The sequence below is a fragment of the Nicotiana attenuata genome, chromosome 1 (assembly GCF_001879085.1).
Source record: "Nicotiana attenuata strain UT chromosome 1, NIATTr2, whole genome shotgun sequence".
NCBI lineage: Eukaryota > Viridiplantae > Streptophyta > Magnoliopsida > Solanales > Solanaceae > Nicotiana > Nicotiana attenuata.
In genome coordinates, this window is record NC_031989.1 from 34,743,165 (window position 1) to 34,761,698 (window position 18,534).

Genomic DNA, 18,534 nt, shown 5'->3' on the forward strand with positions numbered 1-18,534 from the left:
GTGTCGCAATGGTTGTCCTGAAGTGAGTTAACTGAAAAGTTTTTTTTATATGATGAAGTGTTAATCTATTAGTGGTTCCGGAGTTAGGATGAAAATCGTGTTCTATCATACATTGGCGTGTTGGGTGCAGTGAGTGGTATGGAATTTGAATTGAGGATCAAGGTTATAGTTCGGTGTTGACGAGAATGTCACGAGCTCAGATGAGCAGGTTTCGATGTTTAAAGTACGTTGGTATTGTCTTCAGCGTCACTTGAGATCGGTGTATGTGAATGAGGCGTTGCATCCTTGTTATGGATTCTTGATCGCTTTTCAGTGTTAGTGCGGCCGGTGGTATGGATATACAGACTTGCTATCTGTTACGAAAGGTCGTGGGGGCGTGTTCCACGGAAGGCTGTATAAGTGTGGCATGTAGTCGCTTGATTGGTTGAAGAGTTAAACCAAGTAGGAAGATTGTGGTGATATCATTAATTTGAGAATTGATGCCTGGAGGGCACTCGAATTTTTGGGTTGTGGACTGTGGAGGATTACTCCGGTTATGATGGTTGTCCTTATGTGTTATGAGAAAAAAGGGGAATATTTATGGGCCTTTGAGAGGTTACTAGCCTAGTTCAGTGCGATCAGAACCAGCTTGAGGTCTGTCGATGGATTTAAATGTGGATATGGGCTCTATATCAGGTCAGACATGTTCATTTCAGTAATGCGCCCCTTATGGAAGGGCAGTCAGGGTGTTATTTCGTCGTCAGTTATTTCAGGTAATGATACATTACGCCGTGTAAGTTGTGAGACGGTTTGGGAAATTGCTTATGTGTGGAGGTTCCGCATGGCGATGGTGTTATGTGAGCAGGATGGCTCTTTAGTTTTAGAACATATATCTCACCTCAGTTGTGCTTGAGTTTGTTAGCATATGGCGCTATATGTCTCCCCAGGGGTAGTATTATTCACTTAGCATGCTTGTGACCGATATTCGGTAGTTTGTTGTGACGATCAATTTAGCTCGATGTGTATCTCCTTATGTGAGTTTCATGTGTGGACCGGGTGGCACGCCGCCATGGGTATGTTGTTTGGATCGGGTTGCGCGCCGCAACAGTATGTGTTTTTTTTATGAGAGGAACTTATACTAGCTGTGTGCCCACGTCGCATGTATGATTCGCGAGCAGGGTAATTGGATTTCCTTTTCAGAGTTCGTTTTCCTTTTGTATCGCATTTGAATTGGTAGCCTATTAGCACATTGTGGCATCATATGAGACTTTTGACCATGTCCGAGGTGTCTTATTGCCTGAGCAGTTCGTACTAGGTGAGACGAGATCATTGGAGTTAGGATCAGTGCAATCTGAATATATGAAGTATATTAAGGAGCAAAGACCATTATTTGGTTCATAAAGAGGTGATGTTCTTGACAGGAGTATAGACCCTATGAATCGTAGATTCGGCAGTTGGTTATGAACTTCTACACATCCCTTCCGTCGTGGCGGCATTGCGAGAGTTGGAGCAGGACTTATATATGTCATGGGGTGCATTGTGAGCATCAGATTCGGGAAATGTCGACTATTATGATCAGAGAGTGTTATTATGGTCTTGTGAATGATGGGGTGCATGGTGTGAATTCAGCGAGGGTGTGCAGTCATGTTCTGGTACAGCGTGTGGTGATTGATACGGTGTTCATATGTCGAAAGCAGGCCTGGCAGAGAATTTCGGATGTTGAAACTGGGCGCCAAGGCTTATTTGCCAAAATGAAAGAGGTTATCTCTAGATTTGATCGAGCTGATGTGCCCAACTGAGTTGTGGTAGCACGGGTAGGTGCACGAGATATTAAATAATGATTTCAGACAACTCCAGCATGTTTCTTAGCACTTTCGAGGACGAACGTATGTTTAAGTGGGAGAGGATGTAACGACCCGATCGGTCGTTTTGAGTCCTAGCGCGCTGCTCAGCAGTTCGAGGCCATGAGCAGCTTCAATTAAGGTATTAGACTTGTACGCGTGGTCGGAATTAAATTTCGGGAAGTTTGGAGTTGACTTGGAGAGTAAATTCTCATTTCGGAAACTTTAAGTTGAGAGAATTGCCTAGGATTGGATTTTTGAGTAAACGACACCGGGATTCGAAGGTTCCAGCAGGTTCGTATAATGATTTCGGACTTGGGCGCATGCCCGGATCGGGTTTTGGGTGACCCGGGAGCGTTTTGGCGCCTATTGTGGAAGTTAGCATTTTGGAAGAAATTTCATAAGTTTGGGTTGAAGTGCATTTCAGTGTTATCGATGTCTGTTTGGGATTCCGACTCTGGGAGTAGCTCCGTATGGTGATTCTGGAGTTGGGAGCGCGATCGGAAGTGAATTCGGATGTCGGTGGAGCATTTTGGAGCCATTTGGCTAAAGATAGAAATTTGAAGGCTTTTGAGAAGTTTGACCGGAGGTTGACTTTTTTGATATCGGGGTCGGAATCCGATTTCAAAAATTGGAGTAGGTCCGTAATGTCAAATATGACTTGTGTGCAAAATTTGAAGTCAATCAGACGTGATTTGATAGGTTTAAACATCGAAAGTAGAAGTTGAAATTCTAAAGTTCATAAAGCTTGGATTCGAGGTCGATTCGTGGTTTTAGCGTTGTTTGATATGATTTGAGGCCTCGAGCAAGTCCGCAATGTGTTTTGGGACTGGTTGGTATGATTGGTTGGGGTCCCGGGGGCCTCGGGTGGATTCCGGGTGGTTAATGGATCGAAAATGGAAATTTGAAGGAGTTGAAGTTGTTGGTGTAACCGCACCTGCGAAAATAGGGCCGCAGGTGCGGAGCCGTAGAAGCGGCCTTCGTGCCGCAGAAGCGGAATTGGGCTGCTAGGCATGGTACCGCATATGCGGTCATTTTGCCGCAGATGCGGGACCGCACCTGCGGAAGGGGAATCGCAGAAGCGGGCTGGGGCAACTGGAGGAAGATCGCAGAAGCGGTATTGGACCGCACCTGCGGAACCGCAGAAGTGGTCAAGTGACCGCAGGTGCGGAAAGTACTAGAGGCAGAATGGTTCTTTTAAAGTTGGGGGTTTGGTCATTTTCCCCCATTTTTCATTGGGTGTGGGCGATTTTGGAGAGCTTCAAGTGTGATTTTTCATCACCAACGACAAGGTAAGCTAATCCCACCTATCTTGAGTTAAATATGTCAATTTTGTATGGATTTTAACATGTAAATTGGTAGAAATTTGGGGGGTTGAGGGAACCCTAGAAAATTGATATTCTTGGAATTTGACCATGATTTTGGGTATGGAATTGAGAGTAAAGTATATATTTGAGTTCGTGGAGTTATGGGTAAGCTTAATCTTCGAAGATTTTCGGAATCCGGGCACGTGGGCCCGAGGGCAATTTTGTCAACTTTTCAATCGGGATTAGGAATTGTTCTATATTGGATTATAATGAGTAATTGAGCATATATTAATGGATTTCATAATTACTGGCTAGTTTTGGAGCGTTGTGCATCAATTTGAGTCTTCGGAAGGGCGTGGAATGCCGGTTATGGATCTTCGGAGCGAGGTGAGTCTCCTTTCTAACCTTGTAAGAGAGAATTGTCCCCATAGGTGAATTAATTGGTTATGTGCTCCTTTTTGTGGGGGCTACGTACGCACGAGGTGACGAGAGTCCGTGCGTAGCTACTATTATGTTATTGTCCGGGTAGTCTAGGACCCAAAAGCATGCTGTACTTGGAATATTTGTAATGTTATTGACAGTTTGAATTGCTTAAATCCTATCGAATTGGTAAATGAATTTCTAAAAAGTATTAAGCTTCATTTTCTTAAATCGTTCAAAGAGAATTTGGCTTTTATTTGGATAAATGTTCCCCGATAAACTCTTAATTTGCTGTTTGAGCATGTATTTCTGTGTGTACCTGCGTCACATGTATGGTACGCGAGCAGGGTGATTGTTTATTTAAATTTGACCGCGTCGCATGTATGATTCGCGAGCGGGGTAATAGATGCATCTATGGTTCGTGCCGCTCGACCCTCGGTAGTGCACATTTTACATTTATGTTGGATCGGGCCGTACGACCTCGGCATGAGTTGCACATGCTTGTATTGCTTGCCTTGAGATTTATTGATATTGCTATTTGCTCTCCCCGACTTAAGATAATTGTTAATTAATAGATTGTAAATCCGGAGACTTTAAATAAAAAAGGAACTTTCACCTGTTTAGTGACTCATTTGAATCTACTGTTGTTATTAATAAATTCGTGAGTCATCGCATTAATAATATTATTATTGGACCATTAGTAAGTGTCGAAGTTGCCATCTCGTCTCTACTTCTTCGAGATTAGGGGGGATACTTATTGAGTACACATTGTTTTCGTACTCATGCTACACTTGCTGTGCATTTTGTTGCACAGGTACATGTATCTCTATTGGCCCATTGGGCGTAGCAGCACGGGCGACCCGGAGACTAGGTGAGATGTATTTCCTCGAGGCGACCCGCAACTAGTATAGTCTCTTTCAGTGTATTGTATTTACTTTCTGTTCAATTTGTATTTCGGACGGATGTTGTATTGTGTGGTTTCTTAGAAATAGCTCATGCAGTTGTGACACCGGGTTCTGGGGATGTCTATGGGTTTATTCAGAATTTTAAAAGTTGTTAAATGTTTCATTTCTTATTCACTGGTTTGATTGTCTTGCCTGATAGCGGTGTCTGGCGCCATCACGACCCTTAGTGGATTATGGGTCGTGACATGGAGCGCCGGCTGTTTGGCCTCCTCCTGACTTAACAATAGCTGCTGACCTCCCCCTGCCTGGCCTCCACCTCTAGGACGGCCCCTACCAGCCTGTCCCCCCACCTGTGGGCGGTCGGGCAGCTGGTGCTGCAATCATAGGCTGATGACCCTGCTGTATTGCCTTGCCCCGAAGTCTGGGGCAGGTCCTCTTCATGTGACCCGGATCTCCACACTCGTAACAACCTCTCGGTACAATAGACTGCTTTCCCGAAGTCTGAACCTGGTGGCCCGAATACCCACTAGAAGAACCCTGAATGGCTGGTAGGCGGTATGAACTCTCTGGCATGGCACTGAAATAGGCACTGGAAGAACCCTAATGAACTGGTGGGCGGTAAAAATTCTCTGGCATAGCGCTAAAATAGGGTCGCGCTGGAGTACCCCTAGGAGGTGGTGGCGGTGCTGGATATGTAGGCCTGTTAGGCTGACCCCTCCCAAACTGACCTCTGCCCCTAGCCGGGGTGCAACCCTCTGGAGATAGCCCTCAATCCTCCGAGCAATCTCCACCACTAGTTGATAATCAGTACTCATCTCAACCTCTCGGGCCATGCTAGCCCGAATACCGGGGTGCAACCCTGCAACAAATCTCCATACTCTCTTTGCATCTATAGGAAGTATCATAAGTGCATGGCGAGACAACTCAGAAAATCTCGCCTCATAATTGGTCACAGACATCTGACCCTGCTCGAGCTGCTCAAACTGACACTACAACTCTTCCCTATGAGAGAGTGAATATACCTATCCAATAGAAGCCGTGTAAACTGGTCTCAAGTCATGGGAGGAGAACCCACTAGCCTGCCGAGAAGATAAGACTGCCACCATCTGCAGGCCCTGCCCTCCAACTGGAAAGTAGTGAAATCCACCCCATCCGAATCTAATATCCTCATGTTGTGCTGTCTGTCCCTGCACCTATCAATGAAGTCCTGGGGGTCCTTGTGTCGCCCACCTCCGAAGACAGAAGGGTGTAGCCTAGTCCATATGTCCAAGAGCTTCAGTGGCTCGCCGGTCGCATCTAGTCCAGGCTCAAGTACAGTCGCTACAACTGGATGGGCCCCGCCCATAGTTAGTGTACTCGGAGTCTGATATACCGCAGTTGCACGTCCATAAGCCTGAGCAGTAGGGGTCTGTGCTCCCCCTCCCGCCTAAGATGTGGCTGGGTCTGCTGGAAATAAACCAGCCTGAGTCATAGTGTCCATGAACCGCAGCATACGGCCCATGACCTCCTGAAAGCTCGGTGCCATCATGAAATCTACCGAGGACTGGCTCTGGAACAGGCACCTCGCCCTGCTCCTCCATAATGGGATCCTCCACTGGATCCGCTAGTGTTGCTACTGGGCTAGCTTTAGAACACCCTCGTCCCCTACCTCGGGCCGGTGCCCTCCCTCGGCCTCTACCTCGACCTCTAGCAATGGGTGGGAGCAGCTCCTCCCGGGTCTGGAACGTCCGCCGTACGCGTCCTCACTATCTATGAGAGAATAGAAGAAGTAGATTTAGTATACCATCAACTGCACGATAGGAGATGAATAAAGAGTAGTTTACTAACACCTATAGTCTCTCGAAGATAAGTACAGACGTCTCCGTACCGATCCGCAAGACTCTACCAAGCCTACCCATAACTTGTGAGACCTACGTGAACCTAGTGCTCTGATACCATGTTGTCACGACCCAATTTCCATTTCAGGTCGTGATGGCGCCCAACGCCATTTGTTAGGCATGCCGACATTAAATCAATATAGTGGTTTTCCGTTTTAAATAATTACTAAGTGAATGTTATTTTTCTCATTTAATCAAGGTTTAGGAGTTTGCAAATAAAGTACAATTTTATGCGGAAGCAATTAAGTAAAATTGAAATCACGTAAGCAAATCCAAAATCATAAGTCTACTAGCGTGTGTGCCAAGGCCTGGTGTCACTAGTATGTGGGCATCTAGTAGAATATACAAAAGAATACTAGTCTATTATCTGGAAGGAAATAGACAGAATGTATAATATAAAGAAGACTCCAGCTTCTGCAGAACGGCTCAGAAGGCAGCTCAGCGTGAAGCCTCGAAAGGGGAATTCGATATACGCGCCGGAATGGTGACCAGATGCACCTGCCTCAAATCCTGTACAATCAAGTACATGAGTGTAGCGTGAGTACATAAAAATATGTACCTAGTAAGTATCTCGTCTAACCTCGAAGAAGTAGTGACGAGGGGTTGACTCCGACACTTACTAGGGCCAACAATATAATAATATGAAGTTCCAAATTTAATCATAATGTACGTAGATGACAATAAGCTCAGAACGAGAATAATAACTGAAAAATCCTTCCATCATATTTAAGAATCCAAGGAACTTTCTTCATTAAAACAAGTGACCTTTCAAGCAGTAAGTTGTACAAATTATAAAGGGCTCCAGTTCTATTATCACACACAAATACCGCCGAGGACGTTCGGCCCGATCCAACATATAAATATAAAATATGCATTGCTGAGGGTAGAACGACGCGAACCATAGATGCATCTATTCACCCCGCTCGCGAATCATACATGCGACGCGGTCAAACATAAATTTAAGGAAATACCCCGCTCGCGGATCATGTGTGCGACGCGGTCAAGTATAATTTATCATTGAAATCATAATCCTTTCTTGTTTTTTTAAAAATGAGGACAATTCAACTTAAAGCCTTTAAATCCTTAGAAATCCTCAACTTACTTCCTTTTGTTACAATTAGCACGTATAATCAGATAATAGTGTCCACAGAGCATGGTAAACCTAAAACTACCCAAACTTAACACAAATAGTAGCTACCTACGGACTCTCGTCACTTCGTGCGTACGTAGACCCCACAAATAATCACATATTAATTAAGTTCAACTATGGGAAAATTTCCCTCTTACAAGGTTAGAAAAGAGACTTACCTCGCCTCAAAGCCTACTCCCAAACTCAAGAATGCGCTCAAACCCTCAAATCGGAGCCGAACAATCCAAAACTATTCAAATAGTGTAAAAACCAATCATTATAAGTTCAAAAGTTCATATTCTAACTATTAAAGTGATACCCAACCCCAAAGGCAAGATTCCTAAAATTCATCCCCGGGCCCACGTGCCCGGATTCCGGAAATTTTCGAAGGAAATTGTTACGCATAACCTTAGGAACATAAATATATGATGTTCACTAAGTTCCAGAACCATTTTTGTGGTAAAACTCCATTTTTATCAAAACCCTAGGTTTTCCTCTAAACCCATGATTTTCACTAATTTTTACATGTTAATCTACCCATAATCTAAGTATTTAACTCACATATGATATAAATTACTTACCTCCAAAAGCTAGATGAAAATCCCTCTCAAGAAGCTCCAAAAATCGCCCAACAATGGAGTGAAAATGAGTCAAAAATACCTAAGTCCCGTATTAAATGAAGTGCACTGCCTCCAGTTTTTCCGCACCTGCGGTCAGTGGGCCGCATCTGCGCCCTCGCTTCTGTGGACAAGTGTTCGCTTCTGCGGAAATGGCTGGGTTGGCTGGCGTCGCGCCTGCGGTCAGAGGGCCACATCTGCGGTCTTGCTTCTGCAGAAGGAGGGCCGCACCTGCGAAGCCTGGCCTGCCCCTCCTGGACCGCTTCTACGCATCATGGCTCGCACCTGCGGCCGACCAACCACAGGTGTGGTTATGACAGTTCTGGTGCACTGAGCTGTGGTTCTAAATTCTCAACTTGGTCCGAGCCTCGTCCGATTGGCACTCGGGGCCCCGCCTGAACATATCATTAAGTTTGGAATCATAAACCGGACTCGCTCGAACTCTCGAAACGCCTGAAACAACATTACAACTAAGAATCACACCCTAAAACCAATTGAATCAAACTTAAGAACTTCAAGTCCTTCAATTTACTTCCAATGCGCCGAAACGTACTTATACTACTCGGAATGATACCAAATTTTGTGTGCAAGTCTTAAATTACATTATGGAACTATTCCCGGTCTCGAAATTCCGTTTGGACCTCGATATCACAAAAACCCGCTCCAAACCAAATTTTAAAAACTTCTAAAAACCTTCAAGAACCAACTTTCATTATTAGGAGCCAAAACGCTCCCATGTCATCCAAAACCCGACTCGAACATACGGCCAAGTCCAAAATCATCATACGACCTGTTGGAACCCTCAAATCCCAATTCCGAGGTCGTTTACTCAAAATGTTGACCGAAGTCAAACTTGGCCTTTTAAGCCAACCTTAAGGAACCAAGTGTTCCGATTTCAATCCAAACTCTTCCAAATCCCGTACCAACCATCCCCGCAAGTCATAAATCAGTAAAAGTAAGTATGGGAAGTCTTATTTAGGGGAACGGGGTTCTAGAAAGCAAAACGACCAGTCGGGTCGTTACACACTCACTAGTCAAATAACATGTGTAATATAACAGTATACAATAGTACTGTAATAATCCGACCGGTCGTTTTGAGCTTTGGCGCGTCGTTCAGTGGTTTGAGGCCTTGCGTAGATTCACTTCAAGTATTATGACTTGTACATGTAGTTGGAATTGAATTTCGGGAAGTTCAGAATTGATTTGGAAAGAAAATTCTAATTTCGAAAGCTTTAAGTTGGAAGCATTGACTAAGGTTTGACTATTGAGTAAACGACCTCGGAAGCGGGACTTGAAGGTTCCAGTAGGTTCGTATGATGATTTCGGACTTGGGTATGTGTTCGGGTTGAGCATCGGGTGGCCCGAGAGCATTTCAACGCTTATTGTGGAAAGTTAACATTTTGAAGGTTTTAGAAATTTCTAAGTTTGATTTGAAGTGGACTTTGGTGTTAACGATATGCGTTTGGGATTCGGAGCCTTGGAATAGGTTCGTATTGTGATTTATAACTTGTGCGTAAAGTTTGGCGTCATTCTAGAATCTTTAAGTGTGATTCGGACGCGTTCATCGAAGTTTGAATGTTTGAAAGTTAAAAGAAGGATTTGATCGTCGATTCATGATTTTGATGTTTTTTGGTGTGGTTTCAGGCCCAAGTAGGTTCTTGTTATGTTTAGGGATTGGTTTGTGTCATTGGATGGGGTCCTGGGAGCCTCGGGTGTGTTTCAGATATGTTTGGGTTGTATCGCGCTCTTATTTGATGTTTCAACGCTATTTCTTTGGACATAAAGGGTACTATATTGAGAAAATTACCTATGATTTGTGATTGGATTGAACCATTAGATCCGTATCGTAATTATGGAATCAAAGCAATAAGAATCGTCGAATTCTGAGATCGTATGAGAGAGTTATGCCCATTTCCGTGTCAGAAAAGGTTGCTGGTTTCTGGTGCGGACTTTGTTCTTCGCGAACGCGAGGGAGGTCCCGTGAAAGAGAAGAAGGAAATTTTGGTTGACCGGTAAATGCGAAAAAATTCTCTTCGCAAACGCGAAGAACAAAAATCGCCTGGATAGTTTTTTATATGGACAGATAGAGCATTTTAGTATTTTGAGCATATCTTGAGTTCTAGAGCTCTGTTTGAGGTGATTTTTGTGGAGTTGTTCTCGTCTCAACAAGGGGGTAAATATCTGACCTTTTATGTTGATTTTTTCCATGATTGTTTTCGTTGGTTATTATTTTTGTCCGTGTTTGGATTGTAAAAATTGGGGGTTTGAGCCCCAAAGTTATGAGATGGTAAATCTTTGATTTGAGGGTCAATTCATGGATGAAATTGGATGATTTTCGAAATATATACTATATAAATTATGGGTAGTAATTATTTTCGATAATTTTCGAAATCCAGGCACGTGGACCAGAGGGTTGACTTTATTGAATTTTCGAGCGGAGTTGAAAATTATTATAAATTGATTAATTATGGGTATTAGAGTACATTTTTATTTGTTTGCACATTGTTTGACTAGTTTTGGAACGACGAGCATCGGTTTAAGGTGTTAGAGAGGCTTTGGAGCCGGTTATGGAACTTCGATATGTGATATGTGATACTTGTTGCGGGGGCTGCATATGCAAGAGGTGATGAGAGTGTAGCATGGTAGTTCACATGATTATCATTCTACCCTGTAAATTCTATTTCACGCTATTTAATTAATAAAAGTTATGATTCCAAAATACTAAAATGGGTAATTAAGTTGATCCAACATCGTTGGCTTGCCTGACGGCGGCGTTAGGCGTCATCACGATCTATAGTGGATTTTGGATCGTGACATTTGTTGTGAGAGCAGGGCATAAATTTCTTTAGCACGTGCATGTCACGACATCCCTGGACGAGCAGCGCTCAGCATAAATTTCTTTAAACGTAATTTATTAGCACGTGCATGTCACGACATCCACAGACGAGCAGCGCTCAACATTTGGCCGTTCGCATCGAAATCCAAATGCAATGTGGAGTCTCGATGCCACAAATTCTTACACTTAGATATGTCTGAAATCTTTGTTTGTCTGAAACTTAATCAATTTTTCGCTCTGTTGAATCAAAAGAAGCATTGCACATCATATCTAGATTAGGAATATGTACTATATAACAACTTAAGTACACACCTAATTGGTTGTTTGTGATTGTTCATTGGAGCATTAAGTTTGGTAACAATTCGAACTCTTGTCAGTAAGAAATAAAATTAATATTGCAAATGAACAAAATGAAAGCTTTTATAAATTAAAGAATATGGATGATACATTTCGATGTTACACATAGTGCAAAAAAGTTGTTATTTGTTTATTGCTTGTTTTTCAGCAACACTAAGCAAGTCGAATGCTCATATCTTGCCTAGAGCAATTAAAATTAATTGTTCAAAAGAAGAAAAGTTAAAGATTAGAGAAATCAACTTCATATTTATTATTGAGAAAAAGGTACATTGTAATATGATTTTGAATCAATTGCAAATGCAGAATGTATGTTAAAATTAATCAGTTACACTCCGTATACTATGGAAAACCTACTCAAAGTGCAAGTGGCATTTGGGACCGAAAAGAGAAAAAAGGGTTGTGAAGCGCTAGAAGGAGGGGTTGAACCTCCGACCTTGTGGTTAACAGCCACACGCTCTAACCAACTGAGCTATTCCAGCTTTGTTTAAGATGAGAAATCTTACTCTAAGTATTTCTCAGTTAACACCGAAATAGTAAAAAAAAGGACTATGAAACGCTAGAAGGAGGGGTTGAACCTCCGACCTTGTCGTTAACAGCCACACGCTCTAACCATCTGAGCTATTCCAGCTTCGCTGTGTGAGCAGGTCATAAACTACTTTAACTTGGTAGCACGTGCATGTCACGAGATCCACATCCCTGGACGAGCAGAGCTCAGCATTTGGCCGTTCGCACCGAAATCCAAATGCAATATGGAGTCTCGACGCCACAAATTCTAACACTTAGATGCGTCTGAAATCTTTGTTTGTGTGAAACTTATTCATTCTTCGCTCTGTTGAATCAAAAGAAGCATTGCTATCGAACGAACTAGAAATTTTGTCAGCAATGACGGAGGATAATTGCCCTAGAGTTTCATCTTCCGAATCTTTAGAATACAATTCTTCATCAACGAAGCAAAGGTGCATAAAGTTTTCATCCTTATAATTTTATAATATTGAAGGCACTTCAATTGTGATCTAAGTTTCCCTTAATATCGTTGACTTAGGTAAAAAAGTGAAACTTCACGTATTTATTAAATTTTGTTCCCTATCTCCTGAACATGTTTTTGATTGATTGTGTATACCATTCACCGTTTGGGATTTAGCCTAGCTGATTGAAATTTCGCATGATTGTGTCTACTTCTCCACGTTTTAATCCTTTTGATGTATTATTGGCTCTATGAGATTGTCAATATCCTTTTAGTATGATGCTAAGCTGGAAAAATTGGCATTAGTATATAAAATTGCAACTCTATAGGAACAACTAGTATTGAGGTAATGGAAGTAGTAAAAAGGGTAGCCCGGTTCACTAAGCTCCCGCTATGTGCTGGGTCCGGGGAAGGGCCGAACCACAAGGGTCTATTGTACACAGCCTTACCCTACATTTTTGTAAGAGGCTGTTCCACGGCTCGAACCGTTGACCTCCTGGTCATATGGCAGCAACTTTACCGGTTACACCAAGGCTCCCCTTCAGGTAATGGAAGTAGTATTTCCAAATGTACTTTCTAGGAGTGGTTTAACGTTTCAGAGATTTATTTGGAAAATATACAGAATTTCTGATACTTCTTATTTGTATTCGCATAATATTGGCATAATATGATTTAAGTAGACTCGTGTTCCGTGAGTATTCGTATAGCCGACCAACTTGTTTGGGACTGAGGGATAGTAGTTGTTTTTGTTTTGTTAGAGAAGCTGGTTTAACACAATAAGCATTAGTGGAATTGTTTGCATTATGCTGCAGAGGAGGAAAAAAAATAAGCATAAAAGTTTATATACTCGGGCCGAATAGAGCTGAATTGATATAGAGATTCGCATAACTGCCCCCGTCAAGTTTAGGATTGAGTCATAGTTGAGTTTCATATCATAAATTGATTGGTTTTTTGTTGACGTATCTACAGTAACCCTCCTCTTTTTTTGCGCTTGGTACCGGCATGTGAGCACAAACAAGATGCGAAGCTCATACCTAAGAAATTATTTGATTGATTGGTAAATATAGGGAAAAAATGTTCCAAGTTCAATCATGTCGGCAACAACTTTACAGTCTAATAAGAAGTTCCACATAAACTCTTTTGGTGGTTTAACTTTTCAACATCTTCCAGGAAGAGGAGAAAGTGGGATCAGCCTGCGGAGACATTTGTTCCAGATGGAGTAGCAGTATCTGGGATTTTTCCATTGGCAAACATGGGATCTTTTGCTGGTGTCCCAGTACCTGGTGTAGCTCCAGTCTTAGGTGCTGCTTTTATGAATCCTCTTACCGCTATTGGTGCTACTACAGTGCAGCAGCATCCTCTCATTGTTGCCCAAAAATTAATTCAAGTAAGATTTATCGGAGAAGATGCTGCTTATTCTTTTCTAGTTTGGAAGTTTTCCCCTATTACTTGAGGGTTGTCACATAGCTCTATTTGTTATTATCCAAATGTATTATTCACATATCACCCAACATGTGCTTCTCTTCCTTTTTCTTGGGGCGGACATTATTTCTGTTATCAGTAGCCTTTTCCCATTATCTGCCTCCTTATATCATTAATCAACACGTTCTCTGGTTCACTTTCCTGCTGCTGTCCTACTGCAAATCAGCAGTTAATGTGTTTGTTATGCGTCCTTTGAGTTTATATTGAATCTGCCATGCACTTTATGCCATTTTCCCGTAATCCTTCTACATACTGTTGTTTAACTTCAGCTTTCTTTTTTGTTTGGGTCATTTCTGATTTTCCAATCATGAACTATTGCAGCCAAAAATTCAGGATGAGTTGATAGCAAGAGAAATTGTCATTAATGACGCTGATCCGGCCGTTCGTTACAGGCTCACAAAGCGCCAAACCCAGGAAGAGGTGAATATTTTTTTTTTATCTGTAATACTAAAGAGGAGTCGAGAAGCAAAAAGTGATTATATCAAGGTTATGCACATTATTTATTGATTAATTATCATTGTTTCTGCAGATTCAGAAGAGCTCGGGCGCTGTGGTTATAACTAGGTAGTACACCATGAAGTCTTATATTGCTCATTGTTTAGCTTTTATTTGCGGTGTAATACCTGTTTAACCTGGCTATTGCAGGGGTAGATACAGGCCTCCAAACGCACCATCTGATGGTGAAAAACCCCTCTACCTTCATATTTCTGCTGGGGCACATGTAAGCAATTTTAGTTATTTGCTTTTAAGATGCACCATTTGGTTCGGGAAGATTGCTAATAAAGTTTTGTCCATCACTATATTGCATAGATGATTCATTTTTCTGAGCATTTTAATTACCTAACACATTTGCCTATTGTTAACTTGTTTCTCTTAGTTTGGTTTCTGTGTTTTCCCGACCATTGAAGTGGTTACCACCAATATTCTTCTGTTTTATTCTCTAGCTAAGAGTTCATTTATTGCTAGCTTTTTTCCTGATTTATCCAATATATACTAATTACTACATATGATTAGAGAATCTTGGAAAATCTTTTCTCTTTTAAAGCAAAAGCTGTGGTGGAGCAGATCATATTCATTTTTTGAACCTTTCTATTTTTTATTTTATTTTATTTTAATGTCTACAATTTTTATCTATCCATCTCAAATTTAATGCTCATGTTTGACTTGGCTAAGGTAGTGAGAGTTGAAAAGATAAAAGTTTAGAGTTAGAAGTCCACTAATTATTTTTGCTTTCTTAGGAACAAATTAAAAAAGATGTTGAGTAGAGAAATGTAAAAGGGGGCTCTCATTAACTTTCTGGTTGTGTTGTATTTGATAAAACACTTCCTCATATGGAAGTTGAACTTATCTTGGGTCACATTATGAAGAAATATTGACGTTCTTTGAAGTGGGGACTTATCTCTGTAATCTTTCATGTTTTTAATGTTTTGACCTCACTGTACTGTGTAATGTTATTGTTACGGTATATTTACAAGTACTATGGTTGATTCAGCTAGAAACAACACTGGAGAGGATTAAAGCAGTTGATTGTGCTGCCGCTATAGTGGAGGAAATGCTGAAGCAAGGTACTGTTAACAATGGATTGAAGGTAAGTAGTATCTGGTAAGGTTTGACAGGAGCTGATGCCAGAAAATTACTGTAACATCTAACTCTTTTACCATCAGGTCAATCATCTGCTTAGCACCTGTGTCTACCTGGGCTTTGAGGCTGATCCATCAGCAAATGTTGCTGCTCGAATTCGTGGACCAAATGTGAGCTCCCTCTATCTAACTTTGCCCTTTTTCCCTGGTTTGTTGAGTTATGGTGGTATGGTCGAGGGTTAACTGTTTTGGGAAATTTTCTATGGAGATCTCTCGCATAGTTAGCAACATAAAGTGGCAGAACCTTTTATTGTATGATTTTTATCCATTTTCCTTTTCAATTTCTTTTCTCTATTTGTTGTGAGTTGCTTGCAAGTTCAGATATCGGGAAAGTACAACCAGTCTTTACTTCTCTATTATTGATCTGATGTTGACATTGATTATTATTGTTTCTCTTTATTGATCAGATTCTGGTCTGAGTAATTATATGATTGTTTCTTTCCAGTAGATTCTGTGTAATCTATTTCCCAACCCTGTTTGGCATGCATTGATGCTTAATGTGCTCTTCTTAAATTTGTTCTAATTTATAGAAAGCCAAGAGATTCTAATGTTCTGAGCTTTCTCTGACATCTCCGTCCATTTGGAGAGTTTTTCTTCTGTGCTGGTGGTTGGCTTTTGTAAGTGCAGGATCAGTATATAAATCACATTATAAATGAAACTGGAGCGACTGTCTTGCTAAGAGGGCGTGGTTCGGGATATTCAGACGGAGGACAGGGTGAAGGTGCCTATTTGTTGATTTTTGATGCAATGTTTTCCCATGCTCCGTAGTTAGCATGATAAGATCAGTTATCAACTATGCACCACTGGCCCTCGGGGATTTCTTGGTTATAATAAAGATTCCTCTTGAATGTATTATTTTTATGTGCAGATGTGCACCAACCTCTGCATTTACTCATATCAAGCAATAACAGTGCGAGTCTTGAGCGCGCAAAGCTTTTGGCAGAAAATCTTTTGGATACTATTTGTGCGGAGTGTGGTGCTTCTAGGTATGCATGTTTCTTTGAGTGTATGAAATGTAATTGCAACATTTTAACTTGTTGTTCAGAAGAGGTTTATATGGGTTGTTGTTTGGTATGATTCTGTTTCTTCTGTTGTTAGACATACCCAAATCCTCATCTTGTGACTGTCATTGTGCAGAGTCTCTTCTTGTAAGGTTTATGGTGCTGTTCCACCTCCACCACAACCGTTAGCCAGCAGTCAGGGTTCTGGAAGTGAATCAGAAGTCAATAATATACCTGCAGCCAATGTAGCTGCACAGATTCTAAGCTCCACAACAGCAGCAGCAGTTCCCGTGACTGCAGCTGCAGGTGTGACTAATGTTGTTTCTCAGGGTACATTGCCTCAACCTGTAGGTTCACTGAATCCTGTGCCATCTCAACCTCCCACCGGTTGCTATCCTCATCAATCAGTTACAAGCAGAACAAGCTATATTGGTTATGATGGTATATATCCACAAGCCACTCCTCTGCAGCAAGTTGCTTTGGCTCTTAGGAATTCTACTTCTCCAGTCACTGCCACAGTTGCTCCAGCTACAACAGGAGCAAGCATCACTTCACAGACAAGTATAGGTTCTGAGAAGGAGAAGCGCCCTGCACAGAAGCGTAAATTTCAGGAGCTGCCGGCTGCTCCAAAGGGCCAAGCAACTGTAAACCAGGTATGTGCTAAATCTCCTTGACCTATACTAAGGTATCGCCAGGCAATTGCCTTTAACTGGTTTTTGATGAGAAAATTATAAATGGTGAGGAAGAACATTGAAAGCACTTCTTGTTATAATTTCTGGCAAAGGAATCTAGACTGGAGTATTCAGGGGTTCTTCTGTTATCGCTTTCTGCTTATTGAAGTATGCAATGGGGCACTGGCAGTGCAAAAAGTTTTGCTCCAATGGCCTTTCTTTTGGATGAGGGCTAAAATGATACTTAGATGATATGATTCAAAAAAAAAAAAAAGGGGTAGATGATATATGAATAGTGGCACTACTACTGTTCTAACTACGTAGTGGAAGATTGAGGTGTACATGTATATCACTTATCTGAACGGATCAAAAGCACCTCTCCGAGTGGTGCTCTTTGACCATTCATTGACCATTCACTATGTGGTATCCGAACGGATCAAAAGCACCTGTTCTAACTACGTAATGGAAGAGTGAGGTGTACATGTATATCACTAATCTGAACGGATCAAAAGCACCTCTCCGAGTGGTGCTCTTTGACCATTCATTGACCATTCACTATGTGGTATCTGAACGGATCAAAAGCACCTGTTCTAACTACGTAGTGGAAGATTGAGGTGTACATGTATATCACTAATCTGAACGGATCAAAAGCACCTCTCCGAGTGGTGCTCTTTGACCATTCACTATGTGGTATCTGGCTAATCGACTTCTAGAATGATGATATAACTGAAAATAGATGCCGGTTTGTATAAAACAAGTTTCCCTTAGTTTTTGGTGTAAAGAATATATACAGGTTCATATCTAGAGGGGTGTTCCTGGGGAAAGTGAACTTATGCTCCCCTCCCTATATCATGTATATTAATCTTATAATTTTTCAGAAATACTTATATATGTGTGCGCACCCAAGCTCAAAGTATCATATGATGCAAATATTATTTGGTGCACCTCTCTAAGTAAGGTTGGGAGTTCAAATCTTATGTCAATCTTGATGTTTTTTTTCCTCCCGTTTTCTAGAATTGGGCGCACCCACGTCTTTCAAAATTTCCAAGTCTGACACTTTGAAATTCCTTTTCTTTTGTCAGCGTAAAATTTTATATAATTAAACCAGATGTATATATTAAAACTAGTAGCATTAGATAATGTTAACATATATTCAACGGGTTCAACTAATTCCACCATTTTCTACACGAAGTGATATGTATGTAAGAAAATTACTATTTTTAGAAAAATTAATTTGAACTTATAATTCCAAAAGCTAATGGGTGCAATAGTAAGAACTAAAGGTTAAACCCGTAAAATTTATATCCTGGATCCAACCTTGTCGTAATGGTGAACCCATATTCCCAAAATCTTGGATCCACCTCTGAATATATAGATGACCCTGATTCTAGAAGTTTTAGATTCGTTGTAAGAACAGAGATTGTAGTTTTTGGCTTTTCGCTGATGTAACGTCCATATTTTGGTGTCCAACACAAACTTTGTGATGCTGATATATATATATATATATA

At 41.4% G+C, this 18,534-nt stretch overlaps 1 protein-coding gene and 1 non-coding gene across 2 annotated transcripts; one reads left to right on the plus strand and one right to left on the minus strand.

Moving 5' to 3' along the window:
* On the minus strand, positions 11,674 to 11,747 carry TRNAN-GUU. Its single transcript has one exon. It is a non-coding gene; the product is annotated as a tRNA-Asn (tRNA).
* On the plus strand, positions 11,919 to 17,008 carry LOC109224440 (protein RIK; the record flags this gene model as incomplete). Its single annotated transcript, XM_019389024.1, is given in 10 exon segments — positions 11,919 to 12,224; positions 13,403 to 13,619; positions 14,036 to 14,134; positions 14,244 to 14,278; positions 14,360 to 14,435; positions 15,207 to 15,302; positions 15,379 to 15,465; positions 15,982 to 16,075; positions 16,223 to 16,340; positions 16,492 to 17,008. Coding segments are annotated over 10 exon segments (1,413 nt in total), but the record flags the coding sequence as incomplete, so codon positions are not given.